The sequence below is a fragment of the Rhincodon typus genome, chromosome 31 (genome assembly GCF_021869965.1).
Source record: "Rhincodon typus isolate 14 chromosome 31, sRhiTyp1.1, whole genome shotgun sequence".
In the NCBI taxonomy this organism is placed as follows: domain Eukaryota; kingdom Metazoa; phylum Chordata; class Chondrichthyes; order Orectolobiformes; family Rhincodontidae; genus Rhincodon; species Rhincodon typus.
Genome location: NC_063362.1, coordinates 15936918 through 15961917, shown reverse-complemented (window position 1 = coordinate 15961917; position 25000 = coordinate 15936918). Strand labels below are relative to the sequence as shown.

Below are 25000 nucleotides of genomic sequence, written 5' to 3'. Positions count from 1 at the left end.
CTCCATTAACTCCCCAGGAATCAACAGACACTAACTGACCTCTCATTCCTTGCCCAAATGGTTGCTATGTCTACCTCAGTCCATGTACTATCATATTGGAAAGTCGTTCAGATCGACTTCAGAATTACGTCCAACCTTGTTCTCACCCAAAACTCTCACATACCTCCTCCCCAACGGCTGCTGGAGCTTAGGTACACCAGTTCAAAAAGTACTATTGAAACTCTCTAGCCTTTATCTCAAGGGGCCTACAACACAAATAGGATGAAATTAAGACTCATTTCTGGTCAGATCCCAGCTACTGTACTGCTTTCAATCTTGAGCACCTAAGGAAAGATGTTTTAATCTTGAAGTGGGTACGGTGAAAATTCACGGGAATGACACCAGTGCTTAGGTCAGGGCTCCCATGAGGGTAGATTTTATAGACTAGGCACCTGTTCTCTCAAGTTTTAAAAATTACGGGACAATCTGATCGAGGGGTTTAAAATGACAGGATTTGATAGGATAAGTAGGGAGTAACTAATTCCTCTGACAGGGCCGGGGTTGGGGGGAACCAGAACAAGGGGCCATAAAATTAATGCTAGACTGTTATGAAGTATAACCAGAAAGTATCTTCCCATTCACTTCAAATGGAAAACTCAACCCTAATTCTCTAAAAGGCTGTATATACTGGAGGTCATTATAAGTGTTCATCACTGAGACTGATTGTCATCAAAAAAAAAATCTATCAAGAAATATGGAGCAAAAAGAGTTAAGGCAAAGTTCATTCATTGTCATAGAGATGTACATCACAGAAACAACCCTTTGGTCCAACTTGTTCACGCCAACCAGATATCCTAAATTAATCTTGTTCCATTTGCCAGCATTTGGCCTGTATCCCTCTAAATCCTTCCTATTCATATACCTATCCAAATGCCTTTTAAATGTAGCTTTGAGCCGCACATCCAGAGATTACCTTTCCAGTTCTCCTTCCTAATTTGGTGCCTGGTTCAATGTACTGATGATACAGTAGCTGTTTCCTTGTCCTACCCAAGGCATTAGTGCATACATGAACCACAACACCTTCTATCCTATCCTTCCATTGTATGTTCCTCTCCAGCCCTGAACAAACATCCCATACCCTGGCAATGGACAGGCAACTCAGTTGTTTAGACTCATGTTCTTTACAGACAGAGTCAATTCCCCTGATCATACTGTCTATTACCACCACTATATATTCCCTTTATCTCCCCCTCCCATACAAATGGCTTCCTGTAACATGGTTCCATGCTGGCTCGCTCATCCACCCTGCAACTCCTGTCCTCGACCAAACAGTTTCTGAACTTCAAGCCTGTTGGAGAATTGCAAAGGCTTAAGCTCCTGCACTCTGATCCAAACAGCAGCTAGATTCCCCTGTTCCTCACCACTGATCAAATCAAAAGACCCTATCCTAAGGGAGTGTGGCCAACTCCTGATACAAAATATCCAGGTAACTTTCCCCCTTCCTGGTGTGTCGCAGTGTCGGCAGCTCAGCTCCAGCTGAAGCTCATCGAGTTGCAATCACATATTACAGGAGTTTGCCCTGGATCACACCAGTTCCCAGGAGCTCCCACAAGCCATAACCATAGCACATTATCTGTCTTGCCAACATTAATTAACTTAATTATTTTAAACTTATTTTCCTTGCCATTCATTCCTGAACTGTTTTCAACCCTGCGAATAGAAAGAGACCTTAACCACTTACCCGATACTCACCAAACAGCGAGCTTTTCCCTTGTAGTAGAGCAAGAACCAATTCCTACAGACTGAAAGTGTTAGAAAAAGCAAAGGAGCACATCTTTCTACTAACTCCTTCACTCACCCAACTCCCAGCTGAAAGTTGCGCTGAGTTAGTTCAACTCCATGTACAGGAAAATAAAAACATTTAAGCTTGTTTCCTTCATTAACTAACCTGTTACTCCCCAGTGGAGAGATACATATCCTGCTTAAGTCTGAATGAAATTTAGAATTTAAACAGTAAATTGCACTTAAGTACTTAAAACTTAAGTATTTAAAATAGAATTTTATCACGTGATTAGATTCCTCTTATTGACAAAACTATCAGCATTCAGTGGCAAGTCACACTGAGATGCAAAGATCAAAATATATCAGGGCAGCAGACGAACCTGCTCCTCAAAGTCTCCAAATCACCCAGGAAAATTCACTCACAGCAGCAACAAGAGAAAAGCCATCCTTTTAGAAAGACGGGAAGGATCTGTTGGGAAGTTAGTCCTCCGATCACAGGCCACTTCTCTCTTATGCTTGCTGCTGTGAGCCTACCAGAGGTAAGCACATCAAAAACAAAGGCAGAAGCAACATGTGAATGGAGGAGCAAAAGGTAATGTTCCTGGATTTAGCCAAGGCATAGGGCCACCTTTAGCTCAAGGCCCAGCTAGGCCAGGCTGATGGGGTGTACACTTTAGCTGAGGTTAGGTTGGAGAATGGGGTTGCCATCAGAAGGTCCAGGGATGGAGTTGGGGGCTGCCTTTTGCCAAGGGCAAGGTCAAGAGCCTTTGAGGTGGGAGTGGGTGAGCAGAAGAATGACTCTGACCGTGTGGACTGAAGGAGGATGCAATATTAAAACTTGTCCACATAGGAGTTCTCAGCTGCCTGGGATCCAAGGAAACTTTAAATCAGAGGCAACAACTCCACAAAAGACATTAACATTGCCATGGATGAAGTAGGAAGAAACTTTAGGATCCAAGATTATTAACACATCAACCAACGCAGAACAACAAATCATCGAAGCCTGTAGGATGCTCAGCTACCCAACCGAAACAAGAGAGGACGCATTCAAGATAATGGTCAAATTATAGAGGCTGCAGTCAGACCACACCCCGAATGCTGTGCCAGGCTATAACATCTAGTCAGATTATAACATGATATTGTGCATAGTTCTGATCTATTAATATTCATTAATAGAAGGGGAAAAAAAAACTGCCTTCCGTACCCAATCTGGGCCTACGTCACTTCAATCTCACAGCGACATGAAATTTGGAAACGGCCTACAAGCCTCTCAACTAAATGAAACACTGCAACGGGTGAAGGCAGCAGCCCATCACCACAACGTTTATGTATAAAAGACTTTTAATGTAATAGAACATCGCAAAGTAATAAAACATCTCATAGGAGCCCGAAGTAAAATTAGATATTAAGCCACACGAAGCGGATCCCAAAAGCTTGGATTCAAGGAATATCTTGAAGCAGTGAGAGCACTCAGGGATTTGGAAGCCGCAGGCAAAGCTACTAATTAAGGCACAATTAAAATTGGGGATGCCAGTAGGGCAGAGTATAATATGAGGATTGTGGGGTTGGAGAGGATTGCAGAGATAAACCAATAAATTCTGGCCCTACCCAGAAACAGCAACATAAATTGAAAATAAAACATTTTAATGAAGGACAGGGTGGTCTCATTAGTGTCCTGACCAATATTCGCATTTCAACCAAAATAATTAAAAACAGACCTTTGTTCATTATTATATTGCTGTTTGCGGAACATAAACATGTACAATTTTGCTACCATATTTTTTAAAATATAGCACTGACACTTTTTAAAAAATGCTTCACTGGCAGCTTTAGGAGGTGAAGGGTTCTGTGTGGAGCTATATCAATGCATATCCTTGTAAGAGATTTGTCTCAGGTTCTGCTGCAAAGTATGCACGTGTGGGGCATCCATGTATTATTGGGTGTCCATGTAATGGGACACATGACACAAGGTCACACCAAAAGTAAATCACTCATTGTCAAGATTCACATCTAAAGAACGATCATTTCAGTGAAGTGCCAAAAGGTGGGGTGGTGGGGAAATCAATGGCCTTCGTTTGAGAGATGTCACCATACGTAGTGAAGGAAAGAATTTAGGGAAGAGAGCAGAAAAATAAACTTGGGAAGCAGCCCAGCACAGCCTCCTGCCGTGCAGTGGGGTGGAGCAGCTGCAGCAGCAGCACTATGCTCTGGAACAGCTGAGACAAAAGATACAAATAATTGCTACATGTCAGCACGCCTCAACCTAACCTGACAGCCATCCGCGATTGACCAATCACCAAGCCAGACATTCGCCGACAAGCCAATGGGAGGGCAAAGTAGGGGGCGGGGCTCCAGTCGCTAGCAAGGTAGGTTGCGGCCGGCTTTGTGACGTCATAATGGGCCTGCTTTGAATAATATTTTCTCGTCATGGGAGAGGAAGAGGGGCAGCTGATGGGGGAAAAACAAACCACAAATCATTCAGTACAGGCCCCAAACTCTCCCACTCCCCATGAAAAAGTTTGCTCACAGAACTTTTCCCATTGAAAAAAACTTCTCCAGAAATGCAATGCAAGAACTGCTTTTCAAATAAGACACTTGACAGTAGAACCCCCAATCCTTGAAAAAAATTGTGTATAGAAATGAATGGGATATATTAAGTTCCCTTTGCTGGTTTAAAAAATCTATCCAGTAAACCTAACAGGTATCTTCGATGGAAAAAAAAACTAGTGTTGGAATCAATAATTCGCATCCCAAGATTAAAAAATATCATCCAGTAAAGCACTGCTCTGTTTAAACAGATCACTGCAAAAAAATGCAGCATCTGATTAACACGACGCTAATTCAAAGTTACTCTGGATAGAAAGCAAGATCACAGGTTGATGTACTACAGGAGTAATTCAAAGGTCGCTGGGTATGAACACAGTTTTCTGCAGAGGTCCAGATATGATCTGTAAATACGACCAATACAACAAATCAAAATGGACTATGAAAACAGACATGGAAAATTAAAATAAGATTTTAAAATGTACATGATTTAAGCCACGAATGTCAAATGATGCTAAACATGGATTTAGAGGGGTTTGGCGAATTATTTTTTGTTGCTGTAATGAAATGGTTTGATTACGGTGTTTTAAACAGCCACCTTTCCCATTAGGAAGCGTTTTGAAAGACACGAGTCAAAACATTTTTTTTCTCTCGCAAGATTATTAAAAACCAAACAATTCATAATGAATATGCATCAGATCCTTTTCTTGGTCCAGACCCGCGCCATTGGTAGCTTCGAACACAAAGTGTCGCCGGCGACTGCAAGGGAGCGGAGGGGGAAACCGGAAAAACTTGCGAAATAAGCCGACAAGAAGCCCCCGAAAGGCGGCTTCCCGCGGCCCCCGCTCCCACTCCTCCTCCTCTTCGTCACTCACTTTCTGCAGACACTCCCGGGCTTGGCCAAATACTGAAGTTGCCGGCGTTTGCTGCTAGGCTCTAGGTTCTGTTCAAATGTATATATGTTGTTGTGTATATTACATATAAAGGGAGTTGCTGCTTGGTTTTCCTCATCTTTTTTTCCACCGACAACTTAAGCATGAAAATTATTATTAATGAGATCTACATCAACACCTACCTGGGGCTCCCTCATCGTTTTCCATCCCGTCCTCCTCATTGCCAAAAGATGCCGGCATCATTGAATGTTAAACTAATGTATTTTTTTAAAAGAGAGATGGGGGGGAACACAGAAGATTCACATTAAAATCCTGAAAGGGTGAGATTTTATCCAGGGAAAGGAAATGCAAATAAGGAAGATTTTTAAATTAATAAAATACAGGAGGAAAAGTCCTTGTTGGATTTTTTAAAAAAGGTAGGAGCCGGGTGGAGTGACTATATTGACAGATTTGTCAGGGTGAGGTGGAAAAATGGCCGCCACACACCAACAAAAAAATCTCCTCAGCCCCCCGCCTGAAAAAAATCCAAAAAAAGACAGAAAGAGGGGAGAGAAAAATTGGAACGCACATGCCCAGTTGTGACGTCTCGTCTGGTCGCCCCGGTAACCATACATCCCATAATGATCGCTAACCTGCTAGTTATGGTTGTGGTTAACCAGGTTTTAGTGGTAGTGGAATCTGCTGTGTGGGACAAGGGTTGGTGGTGCAGGGGGGCGGAGAAGGGAAAAAGTTTTAGTGCCTGTCTCTATTACTGTTGAAATATTCCCTAATTACTTTGAACTTTTTATTCAAATGTATAGAAGGTTTAAAAACATGCAGTGCACATTGATGCTGCAGATATTTATCTTTAAAAGCACAGTGCAACTCTTCATGCTTTATAACTAACTCAACTCATCTGGTTGAACAACTATTTTGCCAAGACATTTAGCAGATCTTTGAGGGATTCTTCGAAAATAATGAGACGGCAGGAGTCACTAGGCAGTATGCATTTCTGCAGGGGGTCATATTGTCAGTGAGAACCCTCCGTGAGATTATTTTCACTGAATATATCCTGCATACATTCCCATCATTTCCAAAACAAATCCAAGCAGCATCATTAATAGCCATAACACTGGCACCCGCCTTTTGCAGTTTCAATGGCATTTTTGATTCTGCTTTACTGGCGTTTTGACCAGAATACTTGACATAGCTGACATACAGTCAGTGAGATTACGAGAATTAATTTGCACCATATTACTAGAAAATAGCATTATGGTATACACAGAACATTGTGGTGCAAGGCCATTGAACTCAACAACCTAACTTTTTATTCTCTAGAGATAAACGTCCAATTACTTTTTCAATTCAAATTTCCTGATTTGCAGCTTTTTTTGACAATCCATTCCACAACTCGTTTAGCCATTGCAAGATCCTGTACTTCCTTATTCTGATTTTGCTCAGCTTTAAGTTCATGCCTTCTGATAGTTAAACAATGTGCTACAATTAACATCTTTTTTAACTTTGTTGATTTTTTTTAAAGTACAGCAAATTGTGCACCAAAGCAGTGGGCACTTTCTCCACACTTAAATTTCCAGAATATATAAAGCAAATGAATAGGAAAAGCTATGGAAAGTTTCTTGGTTTATTCAAGGTTTATAAAAGCAGACATTTATCCAATTATGCATCTCTGCAGGTTCTAAATATTAGGAGATGTGAATCCAAGATGCAATTTTTAGAAACATCTTAAATCTCAAAGCAGGTATGACACACTAGACAGGTTTTAAAATCATGAGACATACAGCAGCACGGTAAATTCTAACTTTAGAAACTCATCATAAAATCAAGCACACGGTACAATGAGAGAAAATATGTGATGTAACGCAGTTCAAATCTGAAATAAATTTTTTTTTACAATTTGGTTCCGTTCCTTTTACACAAATATACCTTTAAGGTTTGTAATTTATAACATTAAAGCAGCCACCTCTTGTGCCTTCAGATTTTATAAGTCATGTGAATACAATTTAAAACCTGATTTCATTTTTTTGTTTGTTTTATTGCATTATCCTTTGATTATAACAAATAAATTGATTTCACAATACAGTGTATGGCTTATTGTGATAGGGTACAAAATATATGAAGCAACTGGATCCTGGTCCTGGATAGTGTCGGTTGCATATGTATACTGCTGCCTTCTTCCATTGTCAGGGCTCATGGATTTTGCCTGTCACCAGTTCTTCTGACTGTTTCTGTGTTTGACAGGTGGCAATTCTTCCAGGTACATGGTATACAAATTAACTGCCAGCTAGCTCCTGGCAACAGGCCAAGATCAAAGACCATACTCTGAAAAAAATTCTTCTTACCGAGCCTTATGAACAACATGCTTGTCTCAGAGTGGGCTAACATCTCTAGTGTTTCAATCTACATTAACCTTTGAGCATTCGTCTTACTGTTATCTCTACAGAATTCACCCAAAGATTGCAAATCAGAGGAAATACAAAAACTGAGGAGGCAGGAGTGAGGGAAAAGGATCTTTTTAGAAAAGCTCAAAAGTTTAATTCCAACTTCTCTATTTCCCCTATGCAGAAGGGAAAATGGACGTATAAAATGAAAATTGTTACGTGTATTTAAGTATGTTTCCAAGAGCTCATTTGAATTGCACAGGTCAACGTAGTCCATTATTTTGATCTCTGGCGAGTGCGCTACTTTGAGTCGACAGAAATTACCAGGAGCAGAAGGGTATCACAGCACCTCTAGAGGATAAGATGGTGAACAACTAATAAAAAAATCATTGTGCTGTTATGGGTCAGTTTCAGTGAGACCAGCATCTGCAACTAATTAGAATCAACAGAGGACAGCATTTAGCCCCTAGTTCACTCCCACCAGCTACTTAAACAGCTCTGGCACTGACCAATAGGTCTAAACATAAATTTTAGGCAATTTTGGCAAGTTATCAGAATGGTTGCTCCCCCAACAACTCCAATTCAGCATGCGATTAAAGATTAATCCCAACAGATGTTACATCAGCCAACTTTGGTCAGGAAGGCCAACCTAACCACAGTCTAGAACCTTGCATGCAAAATGAGGGCCACTTTGATAAGTTATTAGGACACTTTTGAAAAATCATTATCCAGTATTGACCTCGAAGTCAGAGAAACAATAACTGAAAGAATATTTAAAGTCCCAGACAGAAAGTACAAAGGTGTTTTGGGAAAGGCAACATCTATTTATGTAGTATCATAGTGAAATGCTTGTTATTTGAACTTGGTTTGGTTAGTTGACGGATTTATTTTGACAATTATATATACATGTCCTTGCTGTGGCTTACTGCAGAGATAGCATATGGTTCCTTTTCACACAATGCATGATATACAAACAGCAAAGTCCCTGAGATGTTCAAATCCTGCAAGGCCAGTAGGTAACCATAAGTGTCAGTGCATGCACCCAAGGGGAAAAGCATTTCCCACATTTCCTGGAATTTCCTAAAGCAGTTGGAATTTCTACAAACTTGGCAAAATAAAGCAATGTCAAATTATCTATGGTGAGTTACTACACAAATTTATGTACACTTTTGAGACACTGATTATTCTCAAAACCCAAGCATAGAATGCTTAACGCCTTGAAGCAAGACCAAATGTTGAGCAATGATGGCTCTTCCCAAACTTCCTTCATCTTTACCACTACCATCTACTCTCCTCAAGATGTCAAATGCTGCTGCAGTAAAATTCTATAATCTCCTTCAGAGTAAACATTCTTTTGATATGCATTGCTGATGAATGTCAACTGATTGTGACCATTGAGATCATTGCAGTAGAGCCAGTTTTGGTACATAACTGACATTCATTTTCCAACAGGATCACTGCACAGCCTTCAGGACCAGGAACCTTGTACTTTTCTTCATTCAGTAGCTAAAGATTGTTATGTCCTTTGACATGAAATTTGCTTTTCTTACCAAGTCTGGCATACATGTGATTCCAGGTGATAGCAATACACTTGATTCTTAACTGTTCTGACACTATATGATAAACAGTTGCACCAAAACTCTCCTGGCATTGACCTAGGGGCAGGAAACAAAAGGTATCCCCTATTCAATCAATTCTGAAAAGTCCTTCTCACTGGCATCAGAGATCTGTGGCAAAATTGAAAGGTCTGAACCACAGGCTAATGAAGCAAAAACTTGACAAAGTCATATTCATTCACAAGTCACTTTACAGCAAGGGCCCAAAGACTGCTTCAACACCTTCCCTGGGCTATCCTATCCCACCAGGGCAGGCTCACTAAAGGTAGCAACACAGTGGTATAAAGTCAGAAGTTAGTGACCTCAGGTGTCCTCTGCATTGACTGCAGACCCAATGAAGTCTCATGGCATCAGATAAAACCCAGGCAAGGAAACTGCTCGATTACCACCCACCACTGTTCATGAGTTGGTACTCCTCCACGTTGAACACCTGGAAGATATTCTCAGGGTAGCAAGGGCACAGAATGTACTCTGGCCAGGGAGTGGACAAAAGGTTAAGCTCCGATCAAAATGTCTCAGTAGCACGACTAAATCACAAAATGGCCATGTCCAGACTGGACCTGCAGCAGGTGGTGAAAAAACCAAGAGGGAAAAGCACATCTGACCAAAGATAATTGTCAAAAGCAGTTTTTGGCAGCAAGAAAGAATCATGTTTACACATTGAGTTACAACAATCTGGAATTGACTGCCTGACTGTGCAGTGGAGGCAGGTTCAGATGAGGCTTACAGAAGGGAATTTGATCATTAACTGAAAAGGAAACATTTGCTGGGCTATAGTGAAAGGACAGGGGTGTAGTGATAGCTGAATTGATCCTCCAAAGGAGAAACACAGACAAAACAGGCCATCTTCAGTGGTGTCAGCATTCTTTAATGACCTTGCCTTCACCAGTCCACATGCTGTCTTTGATAGTACAGTATTTGTAGGATTGACCACCACACAGCTCTTCTAGATACGAATTCCTGTTCATGGAGGACAGCCTCTATTGTGCTGTGGTACTACCTTCATGCTAAATGGGTTAGATTCATAACAAATCTAGTAGTTCAATTTTTTCTAATTTCTTTTCCCCGCAAGAATTTGCACTTAACGTATATCCAGGTATCTTTGTACTTAGATGGTACTGTAAGTAGCAACTTATGAACTTTTCACTGTACTCATTTGAGTATGTGGCAATTAATGCTAAATCTTTGCATCCGAGGGGCACAGTGGACCTTCAGCAGCATCATATTCTTTCATAGGAGGGGAGCTCCACTGGTACAGCCAGCATTTGTTGTCAATCCTGAATTACCCCTGAAGCGATTTGCTTGCTAGGCCATTTCAGAACGCAGTTAAGAATTAGAGACAAGGTGCAGGGCTGGATGAACACAGCAGGCCAAGCAGCATCATAGGAGCAGAAAGGCTGACGTTTTGGGCCTAGACCCTTCAGAATTAACCATATTGTCATCAACTGAAGTCAAATATGGGTTGGACTAGGTAAGGATGGTAGATTTCCTTCCCTAAAAGCATATAGTGAACCGAATATTTTTTGATGACAGTTGATAGTTTCATGGTTTTTCATTAGAGGGACAAGCTTTCATTGGAACTTAAATTCAACCAGCTCTTATGGGAAAGTTTGAACCCATTCCCCAGCGCATTAACCTGAGCCTCTGGATTGTTATTACAGCGACATTACCGCTACACCACACTCTTCGAACATGCTATCCAAATTTTTCACCTTGTACTCATCAGGACAGAATTATATTACCAAAATTTCAAATGGCATAATTTGTACTGGACGAGAAAGGGCTGTTAATTAGGTGAAGTCTGACCATGGAGGCGATGGCTTAGTGGTATTATCACTGGACTGTTAATCCAGAGACCCAGATAATGTTCTGGGGACCCAGGCTCGAATCCCACCATGGCAGACTGAGGAATTTGAATTCAATAAATATCTGGAATTAAGAGTCCAATGATGACCATGAATCCATTGTCGATTATTGGGGAAAACCCATCTGGTTCACTAATGTCCTTTAGGGAAGGAAACTACCAACCTTACCTCGTATGGCCTACATGTGACTCCAGACCCAGAGTAATATGGTTGACTCAACTGCCCTCTGGGCAATTAGGGATGGGCAATACGTGCTGCCTGGCCAGCAACACCCTCATCCCGTGAATGAATAAACAAAAAAATGTAATATGTACCAGGCATGTAATTCCCAATTATTGATGATACTTTCATGTTTGCCATTGCTCAGAAGAGCCTTTTAATTTCACATTTACTTATTAATTGACTTTAAATTCCACAAGCTGCTTCAGTAAGGTATGAAACAACATTCCCCAGAGAATTTGTCTAGACACCTGGATTTCCACGTCAGTGACATTACCACTATGCTATTATCGCATCCTTCAAACAGTTAGAACACTTAAAATGGGCTTTTGACCAGGGGAAGCCACGACACAGGACTATGTGACTGCTAAAAAGCAGAAGAAACAAGCATAAAAAGGTAGAAATAACTAAGTTCTCTCATAAGCAAAGGATCAAATCAAAATCTTGACATTCCTGACACACACAATCATGAATAGTAGTGAACAATTAAGTAACCACCCAGAGGAAGTGACTCCAAAAGCATGTCCAAACTCAACGATGGAGGTGCTCAGCACATCAGTGCAAAAGGTTTTTCAAATCATCTTAAGCCAGAACTACCGAGTGGATGATCATTCATTGCCTTTTTTTCTTTTTTGAGTTCCCTAGTGTCATAGTTGCCATCCTTCAGCCAATTCCAAACACATTGTCAAGAAATGACTGAAGGCATTGTATGGACCCCTTATAACATCCCAGCTGAAGCCTTGCGCTCCAAAACTAGCCAGTCTGCCCTTGCAACAGCACTGGTAAATCACCTCACAATGTGAAAAACTGACTAGTTATGTCCTGTTCACAAAAAGCAGGATAACGGTAATTCAGCCAATTGGCCTCAGTCTTCTCTCAATCAAAGTGATGGATAGTGGTCTTTGACAGTTCTGTCAGAGGGCACTCACTCCGCAATAAGTGCTGACCAAAGCGGTTTGGTTTCCAATAGGCACACTCAGTTCCAGATCTCACTGAAACCTTAGTCTAAACAGTCAGATGCATAAATTCTAGCAATGAGGAGATAGTGATTGCCCTCGACGTTAAGGCAGCATTTAATCACACAATATTAAGGAACCCTATCAAACCAAACTCAATAAAAACAAGGGGCATTACTTTCCACTGGTTGGAGCCATACCTATCATAAAAGGAAGAGGTTATTGGGGTCAAAACTACTAATCTATTCACCAATGTCACAGCTGCAAAAGCACCTGAAGGCAGTACCACCCAACCAGCCTCACTTGCTTCACTGATGACCACCTTTCCAATGTAAGGTCAGAAGTTGAGAAGCTTGCCAATGATTGCAGACTGTTCAGTGCTATTCAGATTCTGAAGCCATTTGTGCCTACTTATATCCAGATATGAACTTGCAGGCTTCGATGGATAAATTGCAACCAAGACTTCTGCAACACAAAGACCAACTTCAGTAAGGGAGAATCTAATCATCTTCCCTTCAGGTGGAAAGGTATTACGGAATCCCACACAAACATCTTAAGAGTTCCTTTTACTATGAACTAACTAGACTGTCATACAAACTGCAGTTACAAGACATCAAGCTTCTTTATCACTGTTGGAATATTTCCCCACCTGCTTAGATGTGTGTGGCCCAACACCATTGAGCAAAGCTGCCATTTGATTGACACTTATCACCTTAAACATTCACTTCCTCCACCACCAATGCACATTATTAGCAACGTGTGATCTATATGACAATGCAGCAGCTTGCTAAGACTCCTTCAACAGCACCTTCCAAATTTGAAAAACTAGAGAGAAAAAAAAACACAATACATGGGCACATCATCACTCCTACAAGTTCCTCCCCAGCTCACACTATCTTGACTGGAACTACATCACCATGCCATCACCATCAATAGGTCAAAATCTTGAACTCCCTTCCTAACACCACTATGGACTTCAGTTTGAGGGAGCAGCTCACATTCTGTTCAAGAGCATCTAAGGATGTGCAATGATGGTCTTGTTAGCAACTCACATTCCAAGAATAAACAGAAATCCTCCTATCACAAAGTGTCAAAATTCATGTTTCTTTTTGATTCTGACGTTTCCTCATTGGCTAAATTACTTGAGCCTTTTTGTGGCACTGTGCTATCCAAAAGTGACTATTTCAGAAACATCAAGAAATCTGCAGCAATGAGAAGATAAAAATGGAGTAAAAATAGAAAATTGAATGGAGCATTGAAAAGATAGAAAGGCATCTTCAACTGAAAACCAGAAGACCAAGAGGAAATCAAAAGAGAAAAACTAGTCATAAAACAACATACAATGATAACTGGAGTTGGTGTAGCTCATAACAACAAGAATTGAAGGCTGGATAACAGTAATGAACAATGGAGGCAGTCAATGTTGTCCATACAAATAGAACCTGCCAAAACAACAAGAAAAAAACACAACCCAGATTCTAAGTACTCCAAGTAGAATCAGAGGCTGTAAATGGAAGTAAATTGGTTATTTAGTCCATCATTGCTGTATCAGCTCTTTGTAAGAGCTACCAATTCACAACTTGCTTGCTCTTTCCCATTGCGTTGAATGTGTTTCTTTTCAATGTATACTTTGCTTTAAAGAATGTCAAAATGTCCCAAGTGATAACGGTTCGGTACTCTGTGAAGCAAGCTAGCTTGTGGAAAAATTGGCAGGGCAACTCAAAATACATTTGGGTTGAGTCAATGTACAAGATGTTGAGTGTTAATATACAACAGGGATCTACTCTCCTCTTCTCCATACTGTTATTTCTAGTCCCCATCCAATTTTTCATGAGAAGTCACTCAGCATCAGACACAGGAAAAAGGCACAGATATGGAAATCAAACCAAGGATGCATATTCAAACATAGAAAATAGGAGTAGGCCACTTGGCCCTTCGAACCTGCTCACCTATTCAACATGATCATGGCTGATCATTCAATTCAGTATCCTATTCCCACTTTCACCCCATAACCTTTAAATTCCTTTAGCCCTTAAAACTATCCAACCCCTCCATCAGAAATGCAAATTGCTCCATGATGTTTCATGATGCCAGTTAGGGAGTGCACAGGAGAACTGCTGGGAGGAAACAAATACCCAAATGTTCAGTTAGTAACTATCAGTTGAGGAAACACTACATGACTCAGAGACCAATCAATTAATGAAAACAATAAGTGAATTATCCAGCATATATTGTACAAAATATAGCCTGACATAGCTTTTCTTTTGCCCTATCTTCCAAGATTTTAATGCACCATTGTTTTACGTTTTGATGAAAGGTCTTAGTCTTGAAAGATTGATGTATTGCTCTCCATAATGCTGCCTGACCTGCTGAGCTTTTCCAGCATTTTCATTGCTGTTTCAGAATTCCAATCTCTGCAGTATTTCACCTCTTTCAATGATTCATTAAGAGGCCCAATTTAATTTTCAGTCTGTACTAAGATACATTGTCAACTGAGACAAAAGTAGTGGCAACTTATTTCAACTCCTGGACTGTGACATGATGGAAAGCAGAGGACGTCTTCCCATTGGTGACCAGTAACACCTGCAAGTGGACATCAGGTTCAGGCACAAATTGTTAAATAGCCTGGTAAAACAACCTACAATGCAAGAATAATCACACTTACACAGCACAATTAATAGTTAAACCTTCCAAGAGATTCACAGGACTGTAATTTGTAACAAAGACACTGAAGCATCAGGACCAAACACTTGGTCAATCACAAGTTTTATAGAGCATCAGAAGGAAAAATGGCAGGGTTTAGGAATAGAATTCGATACCTAAGGATGGCTGAAAGGATGGGCATCAATGGGAGGGAAGGAAACTAAGATGCACAAAATACTGGATTGTTGGAACACAAAGATGCTGGACAGTTTTAGAATTGGAGGATGCTACAGATAGTTCAAGGTCAAAAACAGGGAGATGTAGACACAAGAATGAATATTAAAAATTTTAATAATTTGAACAGAATGAATTGCCAGTAGATCAAGAGACCAGAACTCAACCGACACCAGTGGCGCTCCATGAGTCAACATTTACAAAAGCAATGGGGAAAATCAAAATGACAGAAGCATAAAACATTTACAAGAATGCATTCATATTAATACTCCAAATTAAACCTAGTATTGTACAATCCTGAGTGAATAAAAACAGGACACAGAGCAGAGTTTTTCTTTTTTGTCAATTTTATTGAAGATAATTTGTACAAAAGTTCAGACCAGCCTTATGGTTAGTCTTCATCCTCCTCCTCCTCTTCATCCTGATTGATCTGGAAGTACCGGAGCTCATAGCTCTCCTTGCTATTTGCAACCACGCGAAGCCAGTCACGCAGGTTATTTTTCTTGAGGTACTTCTTGGTGAGGTATTTCAAGTACCTGCAAAAAACAAAAAAAAAGGACTCAGTTCAACAGATTATACCAAAGTTAACAAAAGTTAAAACTTCCTGACATTGTTCTACTCCTATTCCTTAGCTCCCCGACCTCAGAACAAATCTCCCTTGGCCTAAAGCCTTTCAAAATCTAAACATAGCAAAATCTAAACAATGCTTTCTTTTCAATCTTTCCAATGTTCATTTGTCCCACATTGATTCTCAACCCTTCACACCATTACTATTTGAAATCTAACACTAGGCAAACAGCAAGCTTAAAGGGGTCAAGCAGTCTCCAGATTGCAAATAGGTTCCATTCTTGAATCCGTTCACAACTCAATCATACGCAAGTCAGAACACAATGCAGAGCAATATAAAATTGCCTTGAGTACAGGAAACTTTTGTTACTCAGGTCTTTAAAATTATACCTGTATGGGATTATGCTCGCAAGTATAAGTGTTCTTAAATCACATTTGAAATTCGAAGACTCCTGTATCACCATAGGCATCAAACAGCTGTTATATTGACCATTAAGATTTGCCTAGCTTTTGTCCATATGGGCCCAGATATCTGTGCTGAGGGGTACAGATCAACATCTTTTCTGACTGGAGGACTGTGTCCAGCAGCGTGCCACAAGAACCAGTGCTTGGGTCCACTGCTTTTTGTCATTTACACAAATGATTTGGATGCAAATACAGGAGGTATGATTAGTAAGTTTGCAGGTGATTCCAAAGCTTGTGGCGTATTGGACACCAAAGGTGGTGATCTCGGAGTACAACGGGACCATGATCAGATGGGCCAAGGAGTGGCAGACGGAGTTTCACCTAGATAACTGTAAGATGCTTCATTTTGATAGGGCAAATCAAGGCAGGACTTGTACACTTAATGCTAAGGTCCTAGGGAGTATTGCTGAACAAAGACCTCAGAGTGCAGGTTCATAGTTCCTTGAAAGTGGAGTTACAGATAGACAAGGTAGTGAAGGTGGCGTTTGGTGTGCTTGCCTTTATTGGTCAGTGTACTGAGTAAAGGAGTCAGGGGTTCACGTTGCAGCTGTACACGAATACTGCATTCAATTCTGGTCTCCCTGCTACAAGAAAATGTTGTTAAACTTGAAAGTGTTCAGAAAAGGTTTACAATGGTGTTGCTAGGGTTAGAGGGTTTGAGCAATAGGGATAGAGAGTTTGAGCAATAGGGAGAAGCTGAATTGGCTGGGGCTCCCTGGAGCATCAGGGACTGAGCGGTGACCTCAGACATTCATAAAACAGGGGTATGGATAGGGTGAATTGACAAAATCCTTTCCCCAGGGCAGGGGAGCCCAAAACCAGAGGGTACAGGTTTAAGGTAAGAAGGGAAAGATTTAAAAGGGACGTAAGAGGCAACTTTTTCACGCAAGGGGTGGTGTATGAATGGCATGAACTGCTACAGGAAGTGGAGAAGGTTGGTATAATTACAACATGTAAAAGGTATCTGGATGGGTATACGAAAGGGTTTAGGGGAATATGAGCTAAACAGGACTAGATTAAGGTTTTAGCAAGGATTTGCAGGTCCAGTTGTGGGTGAGGTTGTTGACTTGCTCGCCGAACGGGCTTGTTTTCATTCAGAAGTTTCGTCACCATGCTAGGTAACATCAGTGAGGCCTCCAATGAAGTGATGTTGTTGTACTCCGTTTGGAATTTATACTCTCCGGTCTGTCATGATGAGTAGTGTCATTTCCAGTTTTGTTCTGTATGGGTTTGTAAATGGGGTCCAATTCTATATATTTGTTGATGGCATTATAGGTTGAGAACCATGCTTCTGGGAATTCCTGTGCTGCATGTTTGGCTTGGGATACTATAGTTAAATTATGCGAGTGTACTGATATTAACGAAAGTTCATGGTGTCGTTTTGCTGCTAGCCGATGTTAGTGCATCCTGATGGTTAGTTTCCTTCCTGTCTGGCCGATGTAACGTTTGTGGCAGTCATTGCATGGTATTTTGTAGTTTACCTATACAGAACAAAACCAGAAGTAACACTACTCACCATAACGGACCAGACAGTATAAATTCCAAGCAGAGTGCAACAACATCGCTTCATCGGAAGCCTCACTGATGATGTTACCTAGCATGGAGACGAAACGTCTGAACAAAAACAAGCCAGCTTGGCAAGCAAAAGTCAACAACCTCAGGACTAGATTAATTTAAGATATCCAGGTGGCATGGACAAGTTGGACCGAAAGGTCTTTTTCCATATTGTACATCTCATGATCTGAGATTTTTGTCCGTAAAATTAATGCAAATAATCCCTTCAAACTAGTACTGTACAAATCTGTTCTCCATCATGAGGGGAGGGGCTCTGAAACTGTATACTTCTTCCAGCTAAATAGTCCCATTCTACCACAATATACATTCAAAGTCAACTCACTCACAAACACCAAAAATGCAGTGCAGCAAATATAAATACTTCAAATTCCAGAAAACTGGAATGACTAACGTGTACAATAAGCTGAAATTATTCTCAACATCAGCAGGCACCCATAAAAATCATTCAGCAACTGGCATGTACTACAAAGTACATAGAGCCTGGTATTCAACCCAAAAAAGATGTGTGTTGGTATTTCAGTTATACAAAAGCTGCCGCTTCACACTTTCAGCATGTCTTTCCATTCTTTTGTCATTCATGTATTTATCTATCTTCCTCTTAAATGCATTCAAGAGATTCAGCTTCAACTGTTCCTTGTTTCACATGTCTTGGGAAGTTTATCTAGAATTCCCTACTGAATTTAACATACTTATGGTCCTTAGTTCTAATAGCAGTCATAGGCACAAATATCTTTTAAATTTTTTCCATTACCTTGAAGACCTCCATCAGAAAATCCTTCCAGAAAGGAAGAGCCCCAGCTGATCAACATTTGTCAATCAGCACAACCTTTTAGTTCAGATATAATTCTAGTAAATCCTCTATTGTAGTGCCTTTTCCAATACCTCACTGAAGCCAGTGAGTGAAAATAACAGCCAGGGTTCTCACTCAATTGCTACACAATGAACCTTATAGAAAGATGCAGTCCAGGCCTGTGCATCGTGCTCTACATGGACTCAAACTAGGCTCTATACAAGTTTAAGAAACATCTTTACTTTTCATTTCTATCCCTGCAGAGATAAACGTCCATGTTTTATGCTCTTTATGGTGCATTAACTTTTATCACTACCATAGTCATTTGTGCATCTGTATGAAGAGATCCTCCCATTCCTCTACCCATCTTAGGTACTTGTTTTTCCAATATGTATGAGGCCACTTCTTTCTTCCCCCTCCCAAAATCAGTTACAAAAGTTCATTTACCAATTACACACCATCCTACATTCGCCAATGCCTCTCCACCACCGGCCCCCCAACACACACACCCCAATATCAATTATACTTCCTAATTTAGGATTATACACAAATTTTGAAATTGTGCCTCCAGTTGCAGAGTTCAAGTTCATGCAAACATTGAATAGCAGTGATCTAGCACTTCTCCCTGTGAAACAGCACGTTCCACCTTTTGGCACCCAAGTAACCAACCTTACTCTGCTCAGTGTCCACAGACATAAAGACTGAACATATTAAGGTGTCTGCAAAGAAACTTATTCCTGTAATACATTCACCTCATGCTTTCCTTGCCTGACTCACCTCTTGGAAAATGGAACCTCAGAGGTAACAGTGATCTTACTCTTGTTCCTCTCGATGGTTACCACATTGCCCAGGTTTCCAGCTTTACCATTCACTTTGATACGTTCCTGCAGGAACTGCTCCTGTAAGAAGAATAATTAATAAATGTTGGGATACGTTTTTGATAATATACATGTAGTTGGGCCAGCAATGTACCATTTTGTATTAACAATGTTGTTACCAAATGGGGAAGCGCACTGCCTGGTTTATAAATGAGTTGTATGGACACTAATGGAGCAAGTGAGGGAAAAACTGCTAGGGTTCTCGCTCTCAATTGCTACCCAATGAATCTTAATAAAAAACAACCAGCGTGGAAGTCAAGCAAAACCTGAATGGGATTGGCTTTGATTAATCAGGCGAGGGTGGCTAATAGCTGGCTAACATTATACACAAGCATGTGAACTGGAAAAAAAATACTAGAACTTGTACAATCACAAAGAGTCTTCAACATAAAACTAAAGGACAGAACTGTGATTAAAACTTTACTATTTTATCATGTCAAATTTAGTACTGCGAAATATGCTGAGACAATTAGAAAATTCAGTATAAATACCCAACTCAATAGATCTGGAAGAGATACTGATACTGTGCCTAACGATGTTGTGATATCCAGCATTGGCACACTATTAGTGCCACACATCATGGACAAAGATACAAGTCTGTGTTTCATCCAGTCAATCAAGGTCACATTAAGCAGAGCTGTCACTCAAAATTTGATGGAATGGGAGGAATACTTGTTTCTTTCTGTGAAATGGCTTTATTTTAAAGGCACTGTATAAATGTAAAGAGCTGCTACTGCGTCCCTTTGGATCATGAGACAGCTAGTTTCCAAAACGAGGTTCCAGATCTTGCAACATTAGTGAAATACAGATGGCAACACGCAAGTCAGTAGCCTGTGGGAATGGTGAATGAAGAACATTAAAGACCAGAGCAAGACTGGTCAAAAGACCCCTCAAGCCTGCCTTGCTTTGGAAGACTGCAGCTGACCTCCAGCATAAACTTCACTTTCCACAATGTGACTGCTTAGAGTATCGCAAGAAATTCTAGCACCTTAAACTGCATTGACCTGCATGTGGTTTGCTGCAGTTAAACTACCATTCAGTTAAGCTTCTTAAAAGCTGCAATGTGTTTGGTAGACTAGGAGTCGGAACAGAAGCAGCAATCCTGAGCAACAATCAAACAGTCATCCACACGGGCCACAGGTATTGTATTAGCAGATTACTTTTCATTCAGAAAAACAACTTATCTTGAAAGTAAAATTTTCAAAACATTCAATTTGGCTTCCTGAGCAGCACCATCCAGTAAAATGTTAGGCAGCCAATTGTATACTGTACTACTCAGGTTTGATTAGATTGGAACTTGGAGGTTGCTTCTGCTGTACATCAACTCTATCATAGCACCCAATTGCATTTTCAGCAATCCTTTTGATTTTATTCAGCTGGTTTACATATTCTGAATACGTGCCACTTGTTTCTCAAACCCTCAGCACCTGCTGGTCACATTAACAGTTTACCTACTACAAGCCCATAGGTGATATCTCATTAGCCACAAACCATTAGGGAGATAAAATCCTGATTTTCTGAACCACAGAAGAGATTATCACAATTAACCAAACTGGCTCAGATAGTGAGCAGAAAATACCCACCTCAAGTACATTCCCTTACACTATTCTTCCCCATCTTAAACATAAAGATTCACAAAATTCAAACCCTGATGTCAGAAACAGGATTCAACTCCTATCATGAAATGTCATAGGAAGGGAATTCCAAATGACCCATTTTATTTTCACCAAATCAACATCAAGAAAGCACAATACTCTATTATAGAGAGTTTGTGAAGCCAAACAAAAATCACTCAGCAACTATTATTTCCAAACATTTCTCTCAAGCAACACCACCAGTGGATAGACGCACTCTGATGTAGTACTGAGCAGCAAAGTCTGAAAATTCCGTTGGTGGTCCTCTTTCAAATGAGCGGTGATTCAACCAATCTGGAAGAGAAAGGTGAATCAGGATTTATGCTCCTAAAATCAAGTACCATGTGGGACAGGGCATAGTCCATTAAAGTTGCTGAACAGCCCAAGCTAACAGGGGCTGATTGGATATCCCTGATTCAGATCACACAAGGGAGGAAAGAACATCACACCTGACTCAATCATCAAGGTGATCTCAAAGTTGGCCAAAACGCATTCAATCTGGACATTACTAATGACTGCTAGTTCAGACATAAGATATGTATAGCCCAGCATGCAAAAAGCAAATGTGCACACGCAACTATAGAAGGAATCTACCAAAGGATCACATCAAGCTGCAACAGATCATCCTTGTGCTATGCTGACGAAAACCATCTTAAAAGCCACATTTAGGCTGCACATGAATACTACTTTAGGACCGAAAATAGGCAACAAACAGTCCCCATCTCAACCAACCTGCCAACTTCCAGAACTGACAGCCAACTTTGTCACAACTCCCTCTTTGAAACCCTCCAAACTGGTTTCCATGAAAGCAGCAACTTAGATTTTAGAAAAATGGAAATTAAAAAACCATTCAACAACTGTGATGCATTACTCTCTGCAGCTTTGGACGCTAACCATCAAACCTCCCAATATCTATCCTGCCTGCACTCAACTCCACTCATGCCAACAAAATCACCAACATCTCTTTCTACCTTACGGTCATCATGGGAACTGCCAAGATTCGTCTGTAGCCCTGCTCTCTTGCTCATCTACATATGGCCTCTTGGTGACTTCAACAGTGACAAGACCAGTCTCCATACATGCACTGCTGCTACGTAGATCCATTTCAAAAGTTCCACTGACTCAATGTTGCAAATCATATCCAAAATCTAATCTTGAATAACCTACAACTTGCCCCAGATAACCTCTAGGAAGACTAAAGCCATTGTCTACAGTCCTAACACAAATACTGCAATCATACCATCGACACCACCCCTGATCAGGCTCTTCCTTGTCAAAACAAGCTGTTTACAACTTTGACATCCCATTCTACAAGTTATGCATTCAACCCAATTCTTTCTCAATCACAAGGTAATACCGTCCATATCCATAGCTTTGTCAATCATACAGATCTATGTTAAACATTCTACCCTCATGCCCCTCCAGATCTGATGAATCAATTGCTCGTGTAGCAAACTTCTGATCTTCCAAAACTACAGTCAGAATTGATCATACACAATTCATTGACCCACACCCTCAAAATTTACTGTCTCATCACTTCACACACTCACCCTACAAACCTCCCCCCTTCATTTTTATTAATTTATTTATTTGTGGGATGTGGGCATCGCTGATTGGACAGCATTTATTGCCCATTCCCAGTAGTCCTTGAGAAGGCATCGGTGAGCTGCCTTCTTGAACTGCTGCCATTTCTGAAGAAGGGTCTAGGCCCGAAACGTCAGCTTTCCTGCTCCTCTGATGCTGCTTGGCCTGCTGTGTTCATCCAGCTCTACACCTTGTTGGCTCACAATCTACCCTCTGTGGGTTGACCCACAATGCCATTGGGGAGGGAATTCCAGGATTTTGACACAATGACAGTGAAGGAATGGCAATAGATGGCTTGGCCGAGGGGTGGGTAAGTGTTCATCTTAGAGTTAGTTCACGCTGCTGCTACTGAGCATTGGTGGTGGATCTGCATGGGTTTCACACTCTCCCAGACGCTCTTATTTCACAAATGGCTGGACCAAGCTTTTGCTCAACCCCCAAACACCACCTTGGGCTTAATGGCTCCTGCGTAACACACTTGGATGTCTCCATAACAAAAGTATACAAAGTTATTGTTCTTAAGAAGCATGTAGCACTCAATTCACCATGACGATACAAACAGGCAACAGATATGTCAACATACTGACTACGTTACTAGACTAGAAATCCAGAGGCCTGCACCAATGATCCAAACATGGATTCAAACTCCATCACGGCAGATGGGAAATTTAAAATCAACTGTGGAAAAAAACCTACAGTAATGGCTAGTATCAGGAATGGTCACCATGATACAAACAGATTGTTGTAAAAAATAAAAAAAATCCATCTGCTACTCTACTTCAGGGAAAGAATTCTGCCATGCTTACCTGGTCTGTGCCTGTATGTACTAAAGAAATATGCTTGATCCTTAAATACCCCCTGACATGGTCTAGTAAGCCACTCACTTCACAATAAAAACACCATTTGCAAGATTAGAATCAATGTTTTGACTGCAGTGCACAACTTTGTTAAGGCTTCTTCGACAGCAACTCCTAAAACTCCACACATTTTCAGGAATACTGCAGCACATTCAATGGTCCCAAACAAGTACATGACATCATGACTTTGTGACTTTAAAAATGTATTAATGCTCCTTCATCAGCCACTGGGTCATAATCCTGAAACTCCTACCCAACAGCAGTGAGTGCATCTTCACACTTACTACAGGGGTTCAAGAAGGATGTTTTCCATCTTTTTCAATCTACTATCTTCTAAAAGCAATTAGAGTCAGATAAAATATGCTGCTAGCAAAGCCCACATCCCTTGAATAGATTTACAACCATCACAGTATGGAGAACAATTCTGATTCTACAACAAGGCCCAGGATCTGTCCATCCATAGATCCTAAAAACAGGGAAGTGTGAAGAAAAATGGTGCCTCTTTTCATTTGGAAGGTTGGACCAGAGTCAAACTGGCACAGGAACATGTGGACAATTGGAAAGCACATTGTTGAATGGTCCCTATATACTAATTAGTGACAACAGCGCATGAATTAAAACAGTTATTTCAACACTCGAATACCTTTCAACCATTCACAGGAGCCTAAGCAGAAAGCAGTACCATATAGAGATTGTGTGTTGTGGGAGTCACATTACACCATAGTATTAGCATATAACCACAACTACAGCCAAAGCATACCAAAGGATGCCCCATGTCCAGTATACCTTCTATACCTATTGTGGCCAGCAGGAAGTGACCAGGACTATTGCCAACTCACCCGGAGTCTGTCGTGTACAAAGGTGGGTTACACTCCAGTCAGTTTTAATTTATTGAAAAGACTGAGAAAATGCCAGATAAACTTACAAAATTGGAAGCGTCCATGATGCCATCTTCCACTGGATGTGTGCAGTCCAAGGTGAACTTCAGCACTTGCTTCTTCTTCTTGCCCCTTGTCAGAAGCTTCTTCTGAAAAGCAAAAGGTGAGGGCAATGGGTTATGGATGGGTGGCGCACAGGACAGGAAGAAAAGGGAAGAAAGAGAGAGAAGAAAACCATTGGTCAGATGCACAAGGCCAACAATTTTACTGAAGACAGAGATAGATGGGTTCTTGATCATCAAGGGGATCAAAGTTTATGGGGGGAAAGCAGGAGAATGAGGCTGAGAAACTTAAAAGCCACGATTGAATGGTGGAGCAGACTCGATAGGCCAAATGGCCTAATTTCTGCTCCGATGTCTTATGGTCTAAGGAGTTCCATTCTGTACTGGTTTCTACAGCACTGCAGTCCTAATCACAGAAATAAGGATAATACACAACCAGTTTCCAACACGTCACAACTGCAATTACAATCAAGTTGTCAAATTATTTCTGGACCACAGAGAAAGTAGGGAAACTTGTGTGTGTATCAATGATGATGACGACAATTGCAATTTTCTACACAGATACTTGCCAGTGAGGCTATGCTGCACACATGCATCCCAC

At 40.8% G+C, this 25000-nt stretch overlaps 2 protein-coding genes across 4 annotated transcripts in view; both read right to left on the bottom strand.

Annotated features, from left to right (window-relative positions):
- The window catches only part of chd5 (chromodomain helicase DNA binding protein 5), a 91105-nt gene extending 85302 nt beyond the window's left edge, over nt 1-5803 (bottom strand). For 2 of the 3 annotated variants that reach the window (XR_007265261.1, XM_020530832.2), the window contains exon 1: nt 5381-5703. Coding sequence is in view for 2 of the 3 variants with exons in the window: in XM_020530832.2 (XP_020386421.1) it covers nt 5381-5441 (61 nt within the window). In the remaining variant the exon portion in view is untranslated. Of the gene's footprint in view, nt 1-5380; nt 5704-5766 lie in introns of those variants that run through there. The other variant, XM_048614844.1, reaches the window with a different exon arrangement.
- Nucleotides 5804-15438: 9635 nt separating this feature from the next.
- Nucleotides 15439-25000, bottom strand: rpl22 (ribosomal protein L22). The gene is made up of 3 exons (XM_020530835.2): nt 24385-25000; nt 19284-19405; nt 15439-15645 (listed from the first exon to the last, which is right to left on the bottom strand). Exons 1-3 carry the CDS (start codon nt 24634-24636, stop codon nt 15501-15503), a joined length of 519 nt encoding a protein of 172 aa, XP_020386424.2. The 5' UTR covers nt 24637-25000; the 3' UTR covers nt 15439-15500.

Coding starts and splice junctions, on each gene's coding strand:
- rpl22 (XM_020530835.2), bottom strand. CDS start 24,636: ATGATCAAGAACCCATCTATCTCTGTCTTCAGTAAAATTGTTGGCCTT. Junction 19,406..24,384: donor TCATGGACGCTTCCAATTTT/GTAAGTTTATCT, acceptor TTCTTCTTACAG/GAGCAGTTCCTGCAGGAACG. Junction 15,646..19,283: donor GAGGTTCCATTTTCCAAGAG/GTGAGTCAGGCA, acceptor TGTTTTTTGCAG/GTACTTGAAATACCTCACCA.